General features: G+C 39.4%; 2 protein-coding genes across 2 annotated transcripts; both read left to right on the top strand.

Moving 5' to 3' along the window:
* Positions 1-709: 709 nt before the first annotated feature.
* On the top strand, positions 710-7,993 carry LOC112564870 (NHL repeat-containing protein 2-like). Its single transcript, XM_025239956.1, has 12 exons — positions 710-901; positions 1,200-1,408; positions 2,948-3,085; positions 3,207-3,464; positions 3,668-3,802; positions 4,299-4,431; positions 4,795-4,888; positions 5,449-5,674; positions 5,900-6,022; positions 6,227-6,436; positions 6,853-7,060; positions 7,473-7,993. The coding sequence occupies exons 1-12, from the start codon at positions 748-750 to the stop codon at positions 7,751-7,753; spliced, it is 2,169 nt and encodes a 722-aa protein (XP_025095741.1). The 5' UTR covers positions 710-747; the 3' UTR covers positions 7,754-7,993.
* A 5,376-nt stretch (positions 7,994-13,369) lies between these two features.
* LOC112565166 lies at positions 13,370-20,056 on the top strand. Its single transcript, XM_025240492.1, has 5 exons — positions 13,370-13,915; positions 14,602-15,907; positions 16,476-16,812; positions 18,649-18,825; positions 19,745-20,056. The coding sequence occupies exons 2-5, from the start codon at positions 15,851-15,853 to the stop codon at positions 19,936-19,938; spliced, it is 765 nt and encodes a 254-aa protein (XP_025096277.1). The 5' UTR covers positions 13,370-13,915; positions 14,602-15,850; the 3' UTR covers positions 19,939-20,056.
* Positions 20,057-20,160: the final 104 nt, after the last annotated feature.

Genomic DNA, 20,160 nt, shown 5'->3' with positions numbered 1-20,160 from the left:
GAGGGTAGTGCCTAACATATAAAGCACCTTGAAAGTTTTTCCTACCAAGTCCTAATGATGTGAGTCTAAACTGGGATCATAGACAACCATTGTTCAAAAAGGAAAAAAAGACAGAAAGACACACAAAAGGAATGATGAACAATAAACGTGTGATTTCTTTAGTATCTTAACATTCTAGCATGAATATCTGCTCATTTAGGCTTTATCATCAGACCTGAGCACATAGCTCTGTGGATCGACAAGGCGTGCAAGCCACCACACCACTACAAGTCGCACCAGCTGGTGGTGGGTGCAGTCCAAGATGACAGAATAATACTTAGCGTGACTAGCTCTGGCTTTATGGGATTTGCTAGGAACTGTATTAATTCATGATGTATATCTTTCCAATTTAGCATATCATTGTTTCTTCAGTTCTTCGCAAATGTTCATTCATCATAGGGTAAGAAAGTGCTAGCTATTGTACAAACTTCAAGAAATTGCCATTTCCTGCACGATGAAGGTTGTCAAGGCTATGCGTTGCTAGTACTCTAGTAAACTAGACTTCTGTTGTGTACTCAATGACAATGAAAATTCTTTATTAACGAGAGGTTAAATAAGCCAGAATATGTTTTTTCCATTTAGCCCTCGCCCTTTACGGGGGAAAAGAATTAACTAAGTAAATGAAGTAATTACCCACGGGAAAAGAAAAAGATGTTCAGGGGAAGCTACTTGTCAACACAAGAGTAACTTCCGCCTCCAACGACTGCGATGGCGCGAGCAGACGACTTTCTTGCGTATTTAGCAGACTTTGAAGAAGTGTTGGCAACAAAAGAGAGCAACGAAGACCGAAAACAATATATTCTTCAACATTTTTTAAAAGTGGACAACCCAAAAGGTTTCAGGATACCCGATTTTGATAAAGGTTAGAAGCGGATAGACGAGTTTATTGTTTACTGGAATGCGATAACTGTTGATGTGTAAGACACTCCTTAAATACATTCACAGATGCATTTGTAAAATGCTATGCAAAAGTCAATGTGTATGATTTTAATTATAGACTGGTTTCAGAGATTGTTACACGATTATGATTTATCATCAGTTTAGTTAGTAAGATACACGAAATTCCATCCAAGCGTATATTTTAATTTCGAACCAAAACTTCTAAATATATTAAAAGTGTTGGTCCACTTGCACTCAGAAATTGTCTCTTGTCCATCTAGATCTGGACTGGGTGAATGTATCCACTCCACTAACGTTTGCGTCAGAGGATTCCTTAAAAGGCAAAGTCGTGGTGCTTGATTTCTTCACCTACTGCTGCGTCAACTGCCTGCACGTACTGCCGGACCTTCACCAACTTGAGGAACAGTACTCTCCTGAAGATGGACTGGTCATTATTGGTGTCCATTCAGCAAAGTTTCTGAATGAAAAGGTGAAGCTATCCTCATCATACTGAACTGCATAAAGACATCACGAAATGCATAAAGACATCACAAAAATTATTTTAAGTGCTGCATATTGGAGTTAATGCAATCATTTGTATTATCTGAGCTAGTAGTTTTTGAGATATTATTCATTTGAAGTTGCATAGCAGTTTATCCTTGCTGCTTCTCTGAGGAGCAATGGGCCGCAACAACACCTCTGCAATGGACCTTGTTTTGGGCAGCCCCTTTCAGTTGCTTCCTTCGCTCTCTACTGTTCTTTTCCAGGGTTTTCGCTGGGTGTGTCCTATCCACCCCCATTTGCGCCTTTTGATGTCTTGGCTAGTGGCATTCTGGTTGGTTCTTTACCACAGGTAGCTGTTGGAGATCTTTTCAGGCCATCTAATTCCCAGGATATGGATTAGGCATCGGTTGGTAAAGGTCTGGAGCTTGTTGTTGATGGTATTTGTCACTCTCCAGGTTTCAGAGCCATATACAGTAGGACTGCTTTCACATTGGTGTTGAAGATGCAGGTCTTTCTGCTGAAGGATAATGCTTGGGAGTTTCAGATGGGGCATAGTCTGTTGAAAGCATGCCTGGCTTTGCTGATACGGCTTTTGATATCATCATCTGTTCCACCGTCCTTGTTGACAATGCTCACCAGATAAGTGAAGTGGTCTATTTCTAGGATGTTCTCTCCTTGAAGTTGGATTGGGAGTTCCTACTTGTTGTTGATTCTCATCACTTCAGTCTTTTTTCTGTTGACCGAAGTGATGACTGAATAACTGAAGTTGAAGTTGCATGCTGTAAACAAATCTGTACACAGTAGTCTTGAAAAATAAATATTGGAGACATCATCATGACTTATTACTTTAAATGCTGGTTAAATTGAGCCCTCTAGTGTCATTTAAATTAATCAGAAAGAAAACTTTTTCTCAAACATGAAATGAACACTGAAAAACCGACAGATTTTTTTTTCTCTCTTTTTGCAGACTGAAAACAAATTGATGAAATAAAATATCATATGTTAATAGTTGACTGATTACAAAAAAACATTAAGGCCACCATAACATTTTCAAAAGTAACTATTACTGAAACTACAAATTGTTGTGGTTTTATGGTTTATGAAATCTAATTCAAATCATGAAAATGTAAGGCCTGTCAATGTAGCAAATGCATTCTAGAATGCACATCTTTTCTCTTGTCTCAGTCCTGAGGTCTTAGAATGCCTTTTTCATTAGATCCTGAACATTTGCCACTTATTAACAGCTACTCTTGCAGTTACTACAAACTTTTCTTTTCAAGAACTGTATATTATTCTAGTACAGAAGACTCTCCTCAGTTGACCAAACTGATGAGAATGGGTACCTTGACTCCATACAGGGTTGGGGAAGGTAAGGTAGCAAGGGAAAGGAGATGGACACCACCCTCACATAAAGCTAGTGTGAGAAAAGTCAGGTCTCTAACATCACTCCTTAATGACCTATTTTATAACAGAATTACTATTAAATTAATTTTTTTGATGTGACATGATTTTTTTTAAAAAACAGGTGACAGCAAACATTGTCAGTGCAGTTCTGCGTTATGACATCACCCATGCAGTTGTCAATGACAGTGATGCTAGACTTTGGCAGCAGCTGTCAGTCTCATGTTGGCCATCATTTGTTATTGTGGGTCCCCATGGGCAGGTTTGTACTTTATGTTTCCATTTCCTCTTTTTTAATGTTTGCCGTTGGTGGGGACAGTTTGTGGAAACTGGGATCTTAGAGACCAAACAGATTATTAACATAAACTTTTGACTGTTTACAGGTGCTTTATTACATAGTAGGAGAAGGCCACAAAGACAAGCTGTTTGAATTTGTAAGCCTGGCAATAGAGCACTATGCAGCTAAAGGGGAGATAAGCCAGCATCCTTTGCCCATCAGGCTGGAGAAAGATCGGCTTTATACATCAGTGCTTCTTTTTCCTGGCAAAGTTCATGCTGGGCCCCAGGCAGACCAGCTGGTACTCTCCGACACTGGAAACCACCGCTTACTTATTGTGGACCGACTGACAGGTGTTGTACAGGTATGTTTGCATGTTGCTATTGTTTTGAGACCGAAGCTGATTCGTGTATTCGTGTATATGCATTCATGACCATGTGTCTATGCACATTTGAGCATGCATTTGTATGTGTGTTAGTATTTTGTGTGTGTGTGTGTGTGTGAGTGTGTTGGGAGATCTGATAAATTGAAGATATATCTATCATCAAACATGTTTTATGTTGATAGACAGTCATTGGTGGTCAGGAGAAAGGATTTTGTGATGGTAGCTTGCAGAATGCCAGGTTTTTCTCCCCGCAAGGAGTTACCAGTTTTGGAAAACTATTGTTTGTAGCAGACACAGAAAACCATGCCCTACGGCAGGTAAGTTTGTTTAGCCAAAAATTGTGTTTTGTTACCATCACACAATTCTCTAGGAGTCTTTGCTGATTTGTCATTTTATCTCATTTACTATCAGTGCTGTTGCAAAACTTTCAAAATGCTTACAGCTTTCAACTTATGATAAGCCTACCCATGAAAGATTATGGAGGTAACACTTGGCATAAAAAGGAAATCATGACAGATAAAATATTATAGGATGTATTTTCTAAAGTCATTAGACCGAAGATATAGCATTTGCTGAGTTTCCTTTGCTGTAGAAAATAAGTTGAAAGTTAAGTGAACACTGACTAAAATTTCTACAGTAGATCTTATTTCAAGTGGTTGTCTGTAGATGTTTGACTCAAATCTTCATAAACTCATTTAAACATATGGTTCACAATAATAACCTAATTACTTTTGCTCTTATGTTTGATCTGAAATTGTTTAGTTCATATTTCAAATTAGGCAAATATAAGAAATCAAAGCTATTTTGCAATAGGTGAATTTAGAAACAGGACAAGTAACCACTCTAGCAGGCACAGGTTGTCAAGGCAACGATCAGGAAGGAGGAGCAAAGGGTACTCAGCAACCACTATCCACACCATGGGATGTAGCAGTCGGTGTTTCTCCAGGTGGGAAAAGATTTAGAGATTCTTCTTATTTCCCTAACATGCTATTTAAGACATTCTAACAAGAAGCAGCATTAATTTATGAGAAAACAAGTGCCATCTTGCTTCATGAATCATGGTAGTTGTGTATTCATTTTGTTTTGTTTGCAAAGAAATGCAGGCACTAAATTTTTCCCATCCTAATCCTGTAACTAGACATTTTAGAAAAATCTTTTTGCATAGTTGCATTTTTTTTTTGCAGAAACATTAATAAAGTCTAATTGTCAGAGGAACGCTTTTTTCCTATTGCTAGCCTTTGTTGTTTGTGTAGCTGGTGCTCTTAGCATCACTTTGGATGGTCATTTTTCACCTTTTTGTTTCTCGCAGGAGGAAGTGAGCCAGATGTAATCTATATTGCCATGGCAGGTAGTCATCAAATATGGATTTACTGCCTCAAAGATGTCTTATGGTGGAAAAACAAGTATCAAGACTGCTTTCTAAATATATTCAAATATACTGATAGTTGATATGCAATATAATAATAATAATGATGGTATATTAATATTGACAAAGATACATATGTTCCTAAAGATGCAAATGTATATTTTATGTGAGAAGTACATGCATTTGCTGAAGAATATATGCAACATGCATGCATGTGCACACACACACACTCATTCTCTTTCTCTCTCTCTCACACACACACACACACATATTCATACACAAACATTCAGACGTATACTTCTCTATCATTGCATGAGCAATAATTGGTAGATGTGGAATGTAGTGATGCTTTAACCAAATTGCATTTGCATGACATGGGTACCATGTGTCCACACACACACACACATGCATATGCACAGGTACATGCTTGCAGCATCCTCATGCATATTGACCATACAGAATTCTAATTGCACAAACGTGCACATAAATAATGACCAATTATTTTATCATTAAAACCAGGTAACATTATAGTAATGATACTTAGAATATGAAAGATGTAGCCAGACATAATTTAGAAATGATCTGCAAATACTGCAGGCATTACCCTCAGGGAACATGTGTGCGGGTGGCTGGAAGTGGAAGCGAAGAGAACAGAAACAACAATTATCCTGAACGTGCAGGCTTTGCACAGCCATCAGGACTGGCTATCTCTAATGGCCTTAATGCTGTTTTTGTGGCTGACAGCGAAAGTTCTTCTATTCGGCAACTCAGTGTCAAGGATGGCAGTGTCAAAGCTTTGGTGGGCGGTGACAGAAATCCCACAGTGAGATGCTTAGATTTTGTGCTTAATACTTTGAGATAAACATTTGAAATCATTTGTTTAAAAAAGTAACTACAAAAATCTTCACCATCAGATTGTTTAGGATTAAGACAGCAGCTTTTATTGAGTCGTTTTATTTCATCTATTGTAAAATCGTTTTTTTTTTTTAAAATAGTGCTATTTAGTATGTGAAATATCCATTTCCTCTCATTGATATTTCTGTCCCAGAATCTCTTTGCCTTTGGTGATGTAGATGGACAAGGAACAGAGGCCAAACTACAGCACCCTTTAGGGCTGGCTTTGTTGGCTGATTCAGGACCACTTTTGATTGCTGATTCTTATAACCATAAAGTGAGTGGTATTAGTGGTACACACCTGAGAGCTAAATCAAAACTTGTTCCAAATAATTCCAAGAAGCTGGCAAGTCAGATATAAAATTTGTAATAATGCATTTCTATATTTCTATATTCTGATAATTCAGAAATGGGGTAGCTAGCGACCTCATAATTCATTTGTAGCAGGGATTCATCATTATTGTCATATATGTTTATCCAGGTAAAATGTGTGGATATTCACAGCAAGATCTGTACCACAGTCCTGGGTACAGGTGTACCAGGTAACAGTGGGGGAGATTACCCAGGGTCAGGACAGCTAAATGAGCCTGGGGGACTTTGTGTAGCCAGTGAAGGTGATGCTATATATATTGCAGACACCAATAACCACTGTATCAAGATCCTTGATTGGAAAGACAAGTCTGTGAAACAGGTAAAGTTTGCATTACCATAAAGGAAATTAATGTGCACCTCATCATTTCCGAATGGGAAAAATGAATAATAAAAAAATAAGTAATGATTAAGACACTGGTGTTTTTTTAAGATCACAGAGTTTGTTTCATTCTTTTTAAACAATAAAAATGCTAAATAAAGGATTTGAATACAATAGTCTTATACATTTTGCTATATTTTTATGGTGTTTCTATGCTTTCTTATTTCCCTTTAATTAGATGATATTAAATAACACAATCAGTGTTGTATGTCAGGCTGGGTCTGTACTGTTTTTCATTGTTCCTCCCATCATCCATCAGACTGTATGTTTATTTGCTTTTTTCTATCCAATATACTTTTTGTTTATATTTTCCATTTTTTACTTTTTTTTTTTGATGATGCTTTTGTGCATAACAGCTTCCAGTAGTATTGAAAGAAGATTCCGTAAGGAGAATAGTGGAGAACTTTCAGAATGTGGACATGTGTGCGCTACACAAGAAACCTCATCTTCCAGCAGTTACTCTTTGTCCTGGAGGTCATTTGACCTTTGAACTTGACTTGCACCTGGCCAAGGGGCTCCATCTTAACCATGATGCTCCAAATGGATGGAGAGTCACTGCAGGTGGTGAGTACCCAAACACCTGATCAGGAGAGGATAACCTAGCAAATAAGGAGAAAGTACTATAGGAGCAGCTTACACTGCTCGTTGAAGAAAAGATTTTTGGAAATTTACAATTTCTTGCTTTTCGTCATCTGGTGTTAAATTAACCACCTTATTCATGGGAAAGAAGTGGGAGAGGACCTGTGTTATACTCTGTTTCATACAGTATAATGTCATTATACCTCGAGGTACTTGATATGCAGCTTTATAAATTATTTAAAAATAGATCAGGGCTTACATGGTAATGGCTGTTTTTGAGCTTAAATGTCTTTCTTTCATCTTTTAGTCTTAATTATCTCTTCTTCGTTTATATTTTTGATACTCTTTCAAGGTTTTCATTCAAAATCTGCAGTTTGGTTTCCTTTGTCTGTCTCAGATGAAGAAACACAATCAGTCCTATCATCGTTGCCATCCTTCACAAGTAGTGGTTCTCTCTGTCTATCAAACATTGCCCAAAAAATGCAGCTTGTATCACTAGACCTACCTTCAGATATTCCTGATATGTCAGTGCTTTTGCTTGTTATCACCTGCCAGTTGTTTATATGCCGTGATAACAACACATGCACACAGGTAAAAGAACAGCGGCTACAGTGTGTCAACATAAAGAAAGATGGTGTGCAGCAAGAAAATATAGAGATTGGTCTTGATGTGAAATAGAAAGTGCCAAGAGAATGTACAGATTGATCTTAATGGGAAATAGGAACTGTCAAGAAATTGTACAGATTGGTCTTAATTTGAAATAACATGAAGAGGTGATGCATTATTTTGTTCCTGTAATTATGTAGACTTTGCTTATTCATTAATAATTTGGATGCTATGGTACTACTGCTTAGACTGATGAATGAAAAAATGCCTTATATTTATTTGTTAAAATGTAAAACTTTATTTCAAATGTTATGCTTTTTATTTGTTCTTGTCATTAGACAAGGATTTATTTTTCAGAATGTTAAATTGATTATTTAAGAAAAGAACATAAGAGACAGAAAAACAAAGAGTGACTGAGAGTGGAGGACAGAGAGAGTTTGTGTGCAGGTTCATACATCTCTGTGTGTGAGAGAGAGAAATTGAGTGGGTCGTGTATGGCATTCTTAGTAGCCCATAACCAGCAAACAGATATCTTTAAAGTGACAAAACCCAAGCCCACTCCCAAGCCAAGCATTGACATGCTGCACTTACAAAGAAACTGCATGGTATAAACTATTCAACAGAGTTGCTCAGCAGATGTGTTCCTGCTCAGTCGAAGCCTAATGATCTAGAATCTAATGATCTAGTTTTGCTGTCAGGCAAAATTTACTAAAGGTGAACACAGCTTTTATAAGGGTAATTAATTTCTTGGTGCATGAGAAACAGGCAATAAAAATGGAAATGGCGTAGATGTTTTTTAGCACAAAGGAATGGAATGTAATGCCTTTTTGTTTTAAATTGAGTAATTGTGGGATTTTGAGTTAGGTAAAAGGTGATATTTTCATGGTATTTAGATATCAATTGTTAATATGAGGAGACTTTCCTTTGGTTTTCACTTTAATCATACTTAGCATGTGCTAAACCTCTTGCACACTAATTAGTACACTTTAGTACTTTATTCTTTAGGCTGTTTGAGGACCTTTATATTCAAAGCATATGAGATACATTGTAATGTCAGTTTAAGATATCAGCAAATGCAGCAGCGCTAATCACCAAAGATTATCACACAAAAGGTTTTTTTTTCAAAAATGTTTGTCCTTATGTTAACCTTCCTTGAACATGCCAGTCCCTTATTCCCAGGACCTTCACCTAACCCTTCAAGAGAGGGGGTTACAAAGTCCGTCTGCTAGACTTTGGTCCTACAGTCTCTGCTGCCTCCTCTGGTACTGATTACTTACAGTGGCTCTCCCCTCCCCTCTCCCTGCGCATGAACCTTATCTCAGCAAAAAGCGTCCACACTTTTTGATTCGTGACAAATCATTAACAGTTGTAGTGCTTAGGTATTTTTGGCGTTGTCTCACAACTGCCATGATTTGTAGCAGCCTGCAACTCCTGTGGAGGTCCTTTTGGACCGCTATTCTACCGTTTTTTAGTGTCTTTTTGTTTTTGTTTTTTTGTGTGTGTGTGGAAGGTTTCCAAATCCCTGTTCGGATTTTTTTTCTGGCCTTTTTTTCAACTTCTTATCTGGATTACTTTTTATGAATATGTGTGGTTGGGCGTGAGCGTGTGTGAATATGTGTGTGTGTGCGCGCGCGGGCAGGAGCGTGAGAAATTCTTTCACGGGTAGTCGTCCGAGACCCTGAATGTACAAAGCAAATAGAGCACAGAAATGTACGCACAATCATTTTCTGACCTAGGTGTCAGCCAACGACCAGCCACCCACCCCTTCACTGCCACTGTGGACTGTCCATCAAGATAACTCCGATCGTGCAGATTTGCTCGCTCATGCATGCACACATAGGCCCGGCTTTACCGTTAGGAAAGAAGACAGTCACTAGCACAGAAGCAAACAATGGAGCGCACTAAACACTCCATCCTCCATACCGACAAAATGTAGATAAGTTGTTTAATACAATGCATCACACAAAACATTAAAAATTCTTTTCTTAAACTATAAATTGTTTCATTGCTAGATATTCCATCGTTTGATCGCCGTCTGGAAAAAATATAGATATAAAGATATATATATATATACAACATATATATATATTGGTTATGGTAGCCGTAGTGTGAACTATTGCAATAAAACAGCTGGTACCACCAAAGACAAAAATAATAATAAAGATGCTGTGTAGTGCGATATTCCAACACGAGGCTAGTTTCTCCGACACGGACAACACATGGCCAAAGCAAGAGTAGAATTATTTCAACTCCTGTCTTTATTTCTCCTTTGGAACTGCAGCTGGTGCCATCAAAGGTGGGGTCTAACTCCTGTATTCATCTGTCTCCCTTTTGTTTTCTCACTCGCCCAGTGGTAGTCACAATTTTATAGATTCTGCCAGTTTATAAGTAGCCATTGGAGAACTACTTGTCTGAAAATTTATTTTTAAATTATCTGGTCAACAATGCTGGAAAAAAAGATTGGGTCAGCCAACATTTCCATTGAACATGACCTGGTAGCTTCATAGCAAAATGCAAGGAAAGTGAGGTTTTAGTGATCAGAACATGTGGTTGGGTCAGTTATTAACTGCTTGACCTTTTGACGAACGGTGGGTTGGGGGGGGGGGGGGTAACACTCGTCCTTCGCTCAGATGGAAGCATAGCTTACACACACACACACGCATGCGCGCACGTCTCGGCAGCTGTATGCTATCTGCGTGGGATCAGCTTTTTAAGCATCTTTTTCAAACCCTAGCCCATACATTCTGTTTTTTTTTCTTTTCTTTTCGTTTTCATTAGCAGACACTCGTTGAGGTGCTGACAGCGGCCGGGGCTTTTTCTCTCCACGGCCCGCGACTACCGAGGGATGCAATAATTAAAGTGTTTCATCGATAAAGGACTAGCACTACAGCATTTATCACACGTGTCCCATCCGTTCGACAATAGACCGCTTCCAGCAATAAAGTTTCAGCTGAAATTTAAGTTCAGCAGATATCAAAGTTAGGGAAAAGAGCGAAAACCTGTCGTTTGATTTTTGTCTGTGAAGTGTAAAATAATGTACATGTGAAAAGGAAAAAAAAATCCTTCCATCGAAATAAAAGTACATTCCGTACAGAGTAAATATTCGCAGAGAGGAAATAGTTCAGGGCTTTAGGACAAACAGTTTTGAGAAAACTAGAAGTTTCCAGTAATTTTTTTAGGCACAGTAACTGTTAATACTTCTTGGAAACAGACTCACTCATGCATGTTACAATTAATCAAATAATACATTCATACTGTGTTAGACAAAGTCCAAAAAGTGTAGATGGAGTTGGGGGGAGATTAAGGGAAAGGACAGGATGAAAAATTGCTGACAGAAAAGTGGAAACAAAAAACCAAACAAAAACGGAAGAACGACAAATAAAGTGGTTGATAACTGGACTGTAAGCCTTTACTCACACCACTTCGTAAGGACTTTTCGAGAATCTATAATCCAGTTGGTTGTGGCGATGATCACATTTTACATCCAGTTACAAAGCTGGTCAGATAAATAAATAAAAAAACAACAACTTCAAATGTATAGACGTATAGAGTACACTCATAAAGGGGAACACAGGCACATGAAGGGGAAATAATGTCCGCGTATCAACCACACCTGATTGTCGCGCCAGGAGGGGCAGGTAGATTCTGTAGCGAGGTCCACGAAATTGTAGTTTATCTTCGTCACCATTTGAAATATCTTGTTAAAGGCTTTGTGCTTCATCCCCCCACAGCAGTGCTCCACGTGGCAACCACTTACAGTGGTGACTGACAGGCAAGAAGTTAAAAGGAGCTTGCAAAGGGAGGGTCAAAGTGGAGAGGCCACTGTACCGTTTACTTTTGTTGGGTAGTTTGCCCCACTTACAGATAAACCAACGGCTTTTTTTTTTTTTTTTTTTTGGTTTGGTCAAAGGAGTGTGAACGTCTACAGAGGAAAGAAAACCTTGCACAGGACGAGGGGGAGCTCTCCTCAGTCAGCTTTGCTGCTTCGTCGAGGGCGCTCAGGAACCACTTGTCGCCTTCGTCTTTAGAGGAAATCCTTCGTAAATGTCATGAAGACATCGTTCATGACGGCTCGATGGTTCTGACAAGGCAGGTCAATGGTATTTAGCTGTCCAGGGTTTCAGGACTAAATATCTTTCAGTTTTAGACTAGTTTTGCTCTGAAATCTCAACAGAGGTGAAGCAAATTAAGGCAAAAAGTTCAGCTTTTTCACTCAATAACTAATTGTTAACGATTCGTTAAAGATATAGTAACCATTTTTATGAACAAAGAGTTCTTGCGTCCAAAACTATGTTGAATTGTTTGTCAATACGTGCATTAACTTGACAAAAGTTGTAAGCTTTTTTAAATACACTTTCAGAGTCACGGACAAGGGACGGCGAGTTGAGCTGTACAAGAAGTAAGTCGGTCTCCCCCATCCTGACTGCCAGGTACAGTGAGTGCATAAGTGCGAAAGGATTTCACAGTCACAGTCTCCTACTAACATACGTATAACATCCGTAAGTTGTAGAACATTCTGGCAAGTTAATGTCTTCGGAATGGTATAGGAACAGAGCGGCTAGGAGGAGAGTTTCGTTGCAGTTTTTTTCCCTGAGTTGTTGATGTGCCTGCTTAATGTAAAAGGCGTTTGTTGTGATGTATTTTTGTGAGATTGAGATCCATAACCGGACTAGCAGTCCATGGCTTTTAGTCCTGAAATATTTTCAAATAGCTTGACACGTTTGGTTACATGCGTTTGGCTGATGGTTTTAAATTAAAAACAAAATTTCTTATGTCTGTGTAAAACTCAGTGCAGGATATATTTTCCAACCAACATTTTTATTCCAGAAACAAAAGCAAAATCCACTGGAGTAGTACAAATACGTATGTCTTACCTTATGATAAGCTCCAAACTGCGGTTTTAAATCATCTCTGGGGAGATAGATAATATGTACAAGCAGTCACGTGATCTCTCGTGAGAGCAGATTTCACAGAGCTGGCGAAATTTAATATATAGCAATATCCAGCCATATTCAGGAGAGGGTTACATGGTCACGTGTTAAGATAAGAACTGTCGAGGTGCAATGTTTCAAACTTGGAATTTCTGCATATCGCCTAGTCTTCTCCATTTACATCTCAATATCGTTAAGCGTTGTTGTTTCCCACCTGCTCATGTCAAATTAATGTTTCCTGAGACAAGAAGAGAATTTTGCTGATGTGGGATGTAAACACTTCTGTCATTCATCCCTCTCATGCCAAAAAGAAAAATAAAACTAAACTTTACTTTTTTTTAAAAAATTCGATTACCTCCGCCTAACTTCCGAAAACCATTTCTATGGACGAGACGTGGGTGGACGCATAAAGGGGGGAATAAAAGATAAAAAAAGGACAAAAAAAAAAAGCAGCTTTCAGATTTGCACTTAATTTCTCAAGTAGGTGGGCGATGGTATGTGTGAAGTGTCTGAATATCACCGCCACCGTCGCTAATGACGAGCTTTATGTTAATGTTTATTCATTTAAGTAAAATACATTTTTATTGGAGACAATACATAAAACCTTCATTTAGAGGAAATCCCTTGTGTATTTTGGAGCTAATCTCTTCAAGTTCTAGAAGGTCGTGAGAACCTCCACCTCCACCAAAAAAAACAACAACCAAAAAAAAAACCAAACAAAAAACAAAAAAAAAAAAAAAAACCCAGCCAAACCAAAAAAAAAAAAAAAACCAACAAAACAAAAAAAAACAAAAAAAAACCCAACAAAAACAAATAATAATAATAAATGGTGGCGACGCTATGGCGGGTGAAATCGTTGTTCAAAGAATCAAGAGACTTCCACAGACGACTTGTCTCCCCGCACTCTGGGAGTTGTGTGCCAGAAGGTGCACGCATGACACAAAGACGCCTGTTCGTCAATTTTTCAGCCAATCGCAGACAGCCTACCTCTCACCGCCCACTGCACTCTGGGGGCGATAGTGAAGTTATCGCACGTGGGTAGAGAGATGAATATAAACTGAATAGCGCCATTAGCGAGGTCAGTCGGGACAAGGTGTAGGTACCTTATGAAAGTGTAGAAAACCTTTGCAGGCTAGAACTAGAAAAATCAGTTTTCTAATTTTTTTTTTTGGCTAGGAAAAATTGAAGTGTCCAACATTTTTGTGTGATTTTGTCATAGATAATATGAAACCGGAGTTGCTGTGCAGTGTGTGGATCTTTCTTTTGACCACCCAAGGCCATGTTTGTGCGGGGTTTCTGTTCGGTGAGTTTATTAAGTGGTCAGACCATGTTTTTAGTGTTTTCAATTAGTTCTCCTGTATACCAGCTGTGCTGGATTAACTGTCTCTCGAGGGTGACAATATAAACTGTTTTCGATTGGCTCCATCATTAGCTGATGTCAGAAGATAACACCTTGCAGTACCAAAAAAATTGTTCTAGATCTCGGAAAAGCTTTTTGCCTCGAACCTGGGTTTTGAACAGCCTTGTTTATCTCAAAGACTATTTCATCGATGGGTCTTCCTCCTATGGAATGCCGTTACTCAATCCTCTCTTCACTTCCTAGATCAGACCAGCTTGAAGACGATGTTGGGAGTGTTGAGTTGCTGTATCAGAGACTACTAATGTACCCGATCGTACGATGTAAAATGTGATTTATCTGCATGCGGAAATTTGTTTTAAAAATTGTGTTATTAAGAAGTCAGTCTGAAACAAACTCGCGTTATCTGATCCGTCTTTCTGCAACATAAACTATCGACTCTCCTTGTTTTCGACATTTACTGTGGTCAACGCTCAGTGATATAATCAGACTTGTTTTCCTCTTCGGTTTTATGCGTTTTCGTTCGTTCTGTCTTTCTTTCCTTCGATGTCCTTATCATTCTTTTAATTTCTTGTGTTATTTTGCTTCTTAATTACTCGAGTTTATTCATAGAATACATCAATTTTGCGCAGAAAAAGAACAGAACAAGCTGGATTCGATCTCACTGTTTCCCACGGATCAACTGCAAGTCCGTTTCAGCGATGTTTCAAAGAAAGAAGGACTTTTAGCGCCTACCTCCTGGTACACAAGAGTGAGCAGTCCATCTAACCAGTTCTTCGAGTCTTCCAAGGATTATCTTCCGTTTCAAAATGATGTCTCACAGAAAAAGGGTGGTACAACAGACTTCAACACAATTAATGCAACACCTCTAGAACTCATTGAAGCTGTTGGAAATTATGCTGCTAGGACAGAACTAGGAGTTCAGACGAACTTTGCACAAAAGGAGGCAGCTCAGAAGTTGCTACTTACTGAAGAATCCAAGGGAGATGATCGACGGAATGTCTACGCTTCCGGTACGTTACCTAAGCAACCATGGGGACCGGTGAGGTTACATGACAAGTATCTACAGTCTATACTTAGCACTCTGTTAGGGAAGAGGTTTGAGCCTATTAGTTTAGAAAGAAAGCATATAGCAAGGACTTTCGTTGACGAGTCTCGCGTTCCTCGTCGGATGACGAGAAATTCCGAGAGTTTGAACGCAAGTGTCGGAAACACCCTCGCTCCCTTTTCTGTGTCACGGCTCGAGGATTCATCTCTGCTTCCCTTGCATCTTACTGGTCCTTCGGATCAGCCAGTCACGAGATCAGAGCAAACTGGTGAAGGCGACGATTCAGTTCAGAGGAGGAGTCCGGATAAAGCCAGGGATTCTGGACTCACGGGCGAGTCTCTCGGAGTCATTCAGGACGAGGAGGCAGTTAACACCGGTGCGGTCGACGCGAGCCTGTTTCTCAATACCGGTGTCTACCCGACTCCCTCTCCAGATCCCTCGTTCTCACCAGTCCCTAGCAGGTACCCCCAGACACCCACTGCCGCACCGACCCCTAAGCCCTGGCCGCGAACTTCCACTCCTCCGAAGTCAACTACGTATGCTGTTCCCACACCTCCCGTTGCAGGCTATACAGAAGCCATGATGTTACCCCATATTGACATTTTCGGTGGAGCCGGTCTTGGAGCAGAGTTTCAAACAATGGCTCCTCAAATGGCCGTCAATTCACGGGAAGTCGGTTGCGAGGCTCTGAACCAACCAATCATAGTAAGGGACTCTCTTCCCTGCGGGAGTCGGCGACGCCGGGATGTCACCACTTTAACCCCTCTGCAGCTGAGTGCGATTGCTTCGGCAGCTGGGGAGGAGATGCTTCCAGTCCATTCACTGCCATCACCATGGAAGAGGCACACTCGAAGTTCCGCAACATGCTTTCTGTTGGTTTGCCCGACAAGGTTGGTAGAACGCTGGGCACACAGGAGAAGGTGGTGAGGGAGAGAGAAAGTGGATGAAAATCTACTTGCTGAGATAGTCCTTACATCTCATTATTCTTTCAGTTGTTAATATTTGCTGTAGCTAATTTACGTGTTAGGATTATGGAGATACAATCTTTAAATCGCCCTTACCTGCTCCCCATACTGTATATTGCTCATGATGTAAAGCACATTACAAGACTTACCGTTCAAATATTTGATATTGCTAGTTCCAAAACTGATGTAAACACGACACAGTACAATGACAATGTAAATAATAACATATCGTGTGCTTAAAAATGTTCTCCAAGACACAAAAATGGGAAACAAAAATAACTTTTATGTGGCAGAGGGGGCCTGGGATTAACGAAGAAAATGATGATGGTCAATGTTGAGGATTAGAACAGAACAGTTAACACTTTTGAGTACTGAACTGTAAGGCAAGATATTATCTTACTAGTTTGCGATTTATTTCCCCGTATACATTGAAACTCTCAAATTTTCAAGTTTTTTTTGGTGGTTATTATAAGTCACGTTGGTCGTTTTGCAGGACAGATACCTAAATGAAAAATATTCCACAAGTCAACTTCAGCACATCTTGGAGGAATACCACACAAGATTAAACTTGTTTGTCAACGACGTTGCCAAGAAGTGGAATAGACAGAAGGACATAGAAAGCCAACATAATTCTTCTCATCAGAACACACTTGATCAGTCGCTTCACAAACAAGTGAAGGAAACAGACAGCAACCAGTCTACCACCAGACCAGAGGCCCACGACTTGTCTTGGCTGAGCGACAGTCACTTCCCTGTGGAGTTCTTGCATCAGATGGTGCCAGCCAAGCATGTCATGGGGCATGGAAGGACAATCAACAAAAGACAAACAGGTGAGTGGAATACATTTGCAAACAGCTGTTCATGTTCTTCGCAAAATAATTCAAAGGCTTCCAAACTATCATTAAAAGTGCTCGCTGTATTATTATAAGGACGACACAAAAATGTTTGGATTCTGCGACTGATGTGTGAGGAGATTTTTTAAAGTCCCCCTGAGCGGGAGTTCCTCATATTTCCTGTCAAAGTCTTTGCCGTGGATTTATCATGATGAACTTGTATGAGGCGTTAAGTTTCTTGTTTAGAAGGGCATTTGTCAGTTTGTTCCCAACCAGCTGTTCTGCTCAAAAGGACACAACCTTTCAAGATAACAAAACACTATTTATAATTTAAAATACGCTAGGAAAAAAATTTGATTGACATGTTATTGAAGGTAAAAATATCTTTATTTCTGAGAGGCAAGGTTGCCAGGAGATAACGGTATTATGCCACAAAATCAAAAACGAAAAAGTTCAGGAAATGTTTCTTTGATTTTTTTTTTTTGCTCATAGACCTAATCCTTAGTGCAGACATTTAATATCTCCATCCCCCATAATTCAATAGGCCGTTAAACGATCGAAAATCTGTTACATTTTTTTTTTTAACCAGAAAGTTACAAAATTTCAAGATTAAAGATATAAAGAATAAGGTAAAAACACTAGAATGATCTTAAGGTTGGCGAAGTTAAAGCGATTTGTCTGACTGATTTCCTGCTCAACGAGCAGAGTTCTAGTGTTCACTGCTTCCATCAAGCTGATGTAAAATCATTATGTACTCTTTGGGGAAAAAAGTTATTTCATGGCGATCCTGTGTTTTTGTTTCTAATAGTAAATTTAAAAAATGAAAATGTTAAAACAATAATGATATGACTTTGTTCAGTATCACATGTGTTCATGAAAGTGAACAAAACATTTTAATCCCCTCTCCATTTTCTAATGCTATTCTGCATTTCTGCTTTCGTACAGTCTTCCTGAAAGCGTTGGCTGGAAGGAGGTTCAGGATGGATTATGTTTTTTGAAGAGAAACATTTAGACGAATAAAGTTGCTGGACGTTTACAGTCTTCTTGTTTTGTAGCTCGTCATTTCGTGAAGATTATAAACCATTCGATCTTATTCAGATTGTTTTGTAAGCAAAGCCTTCCTAGCAGAGTTTATGACCGGAAAAGAATTCATTAAAATAATGGAATTAATCCCTAAACCTAGCCCAATGTACATGGAAATACTTTTATCTTCGTCGACTTTTATACACAAAATCTCGGATTTTCCCCTAGCAAAAGGTCAAAATAACAACTGTAGCTCCAGAACTTAGATTCTCTAACAGCCTGGATCAGGGTGGTTCGCTGCGGCAAGGGTGGTTGCCGAAAGTGTTTTTGAAAAGCATTCACATACAAACTTCACTCATTATTGAAATTTGTAAATGTGTTTGTTCAATGGAGTTTGTAAAGGAGAAATAAAGTGGTTATTACGAGATATTATCACCCAAGGCAGATACTAATGTCTGTGGTTTACCAATGTGAACCATGTTTGACCAGTTGTTCAGTAAGCATCCAGCAAGGATCTAAGAAAATCTTCAAGTTTTTTTTTTTTAACAGAAAAATTAGCTCCGATACAGCAGGTAGATTAATGGTGGGTCGCATGGACAAATGACGGTCTGGTAGTCCATTCAACCGTGAAGAGTCGTAGGTTCGACACCCGCTCGAAAGTGAGAAATCTTTCACTGTTTTCCACTCACTTTCTCCTTAGAGGAATGCGTACCCGAATAAAAGTGCTGGCTAGCCCTAGCCTCAATGAACCACTTACAATCTCTGAAACCGCTGCGCTATGAAACTCATTTCTCTTTATACTTTTTCCAGAAAACTCTGAAACCCACTTCTGCACCTCCACGACAGAGGAGTCGAACGGCTTCCTCAACCTGTGTTCATCCTGTCAGGTGACGACACAGCTCAGCAATAACTTCTTCCCTAGTGTCCTTAATGAGATTATCTGCAACCCTCAAATGAACAACACCTGCATCAACTACAGAGGCGTCAGTGAGTGCACAGTTTTTTTTCTTGAATTTAGAACCGGATTTAATTTCTTTCCAATTTATAGAGTATCTCAACAACCTTCTCATTTTGAGATATTTTTGCCTTGAGTGCGTCTTCTTTTCCCATCTTTCCATTCTTTACATCTTATTTTCGTTTGTCTACAATGTCTGTTTGAGTTTCGATGGCAAGCAAGATAAAGAACAAATTGAGTTTTAGGCCCCAGAAAACAGGATAAATAGGTGTTTGCATGCTTAAAGGAAAGAAGAAAATGTTATCATAGTTGTGGTAGGAGTTCATGTGAAATGAGTGGAACTCAGTCGCTCCTCAGACACCCGACAGACCGGTTATTTGGACAGAGACACGAGACTTTTTTACAGGGCGCACCCACCAGAGAAAAGTTAAACACACGTGTTGATTACCTATTTATCCTCCTCCAGCCACCTGGAATGTTCAAACTATCACCCCACCCTCCACCCGAGTCTAGGCAAGATGTTTTTTCTTCAATTGTGTGAGCTGATGGTGACATGAAAATGGCGGATATGAATAGGTCGTTACTTGCCGACATCGTCAGTCTGTTTCTGTAGTAACATCAATTTATAATTGTTAATTTTTAACATTTTACAAAAGCTGGAATTTTAATGGGTCTTGTGGATTTTTTTTCCCCTGTTTCTTTGTGTTTCGTGAAATAAGAGAAAACTGACTTTATTTCCTGTAAAAGACCGTTGAACATGGCCGAAATGAGATGGGTATATATATATTAAAGATTACAGCTAAATTAACTTCTAAGTTCGGTAAGCTTAAATATATTACTATTTTTGAATAGCAATCACGCGCACACACACAGGCCGGCGAGAAAAGAGTGGAAGGTAAGAACAGCGCCCAACCGACACCAATGTGACGTCACTTGACCTGTCTCTTGCAGGTCACGGGGTCTGTGCACAAAGCATTTTTCGCATTCAGATGTTGAGGCGACGTCCCGGGCAATGCATGACAGTCGACGTACACGGGACGACCATGATGGTGGACAAGTGGGAGTTGTACTCGCAGGCTGTACGAGCCGGGTGCGAGTGTAAGTTGGACAAACGCTCGGCCCTGGCCACGGGGGCCACGGCATAGTGCACACAGGACAATGGCAAAGGTTCATGACGAGAATTAAACATCTACCAAGAGATTTGGGATTTCTGTTTTGAGATGTGACTGATGGGTAAAACTGTCTCCAAAAAATCTTTTTATTTTTCAAGCAATTGCTTTCGTTTACAATTTTTTTTTTTAACGAAAGATCCTGTGGGCGTGCTGTTGGCCTCAAAGTTTATTCCGATTCCATTTAAAAGAAAGATA

The sequence above is a fragment of the Pomacea canaliculata genome, linkage group LG5 (genome assembly GCF_003073045.1).
Source record: "Pomacea canaliculata isolate SZHN2017 linkage group LG5, ASM307304v1, whole genome shotgun sequence".
Classification (NCBI taxonomy): Eukaryota; Metazoa; Mollusca; class Gastropoda; order Architaenioglossa; family Ampullariidae; genus Pomacea; species Pomacea canaliculata.
The sequence above is the reverse complement of the archived record's forward strand: the minus strand, read 5'-3'. Positions and strand labels throughout refer to the sequence as shown.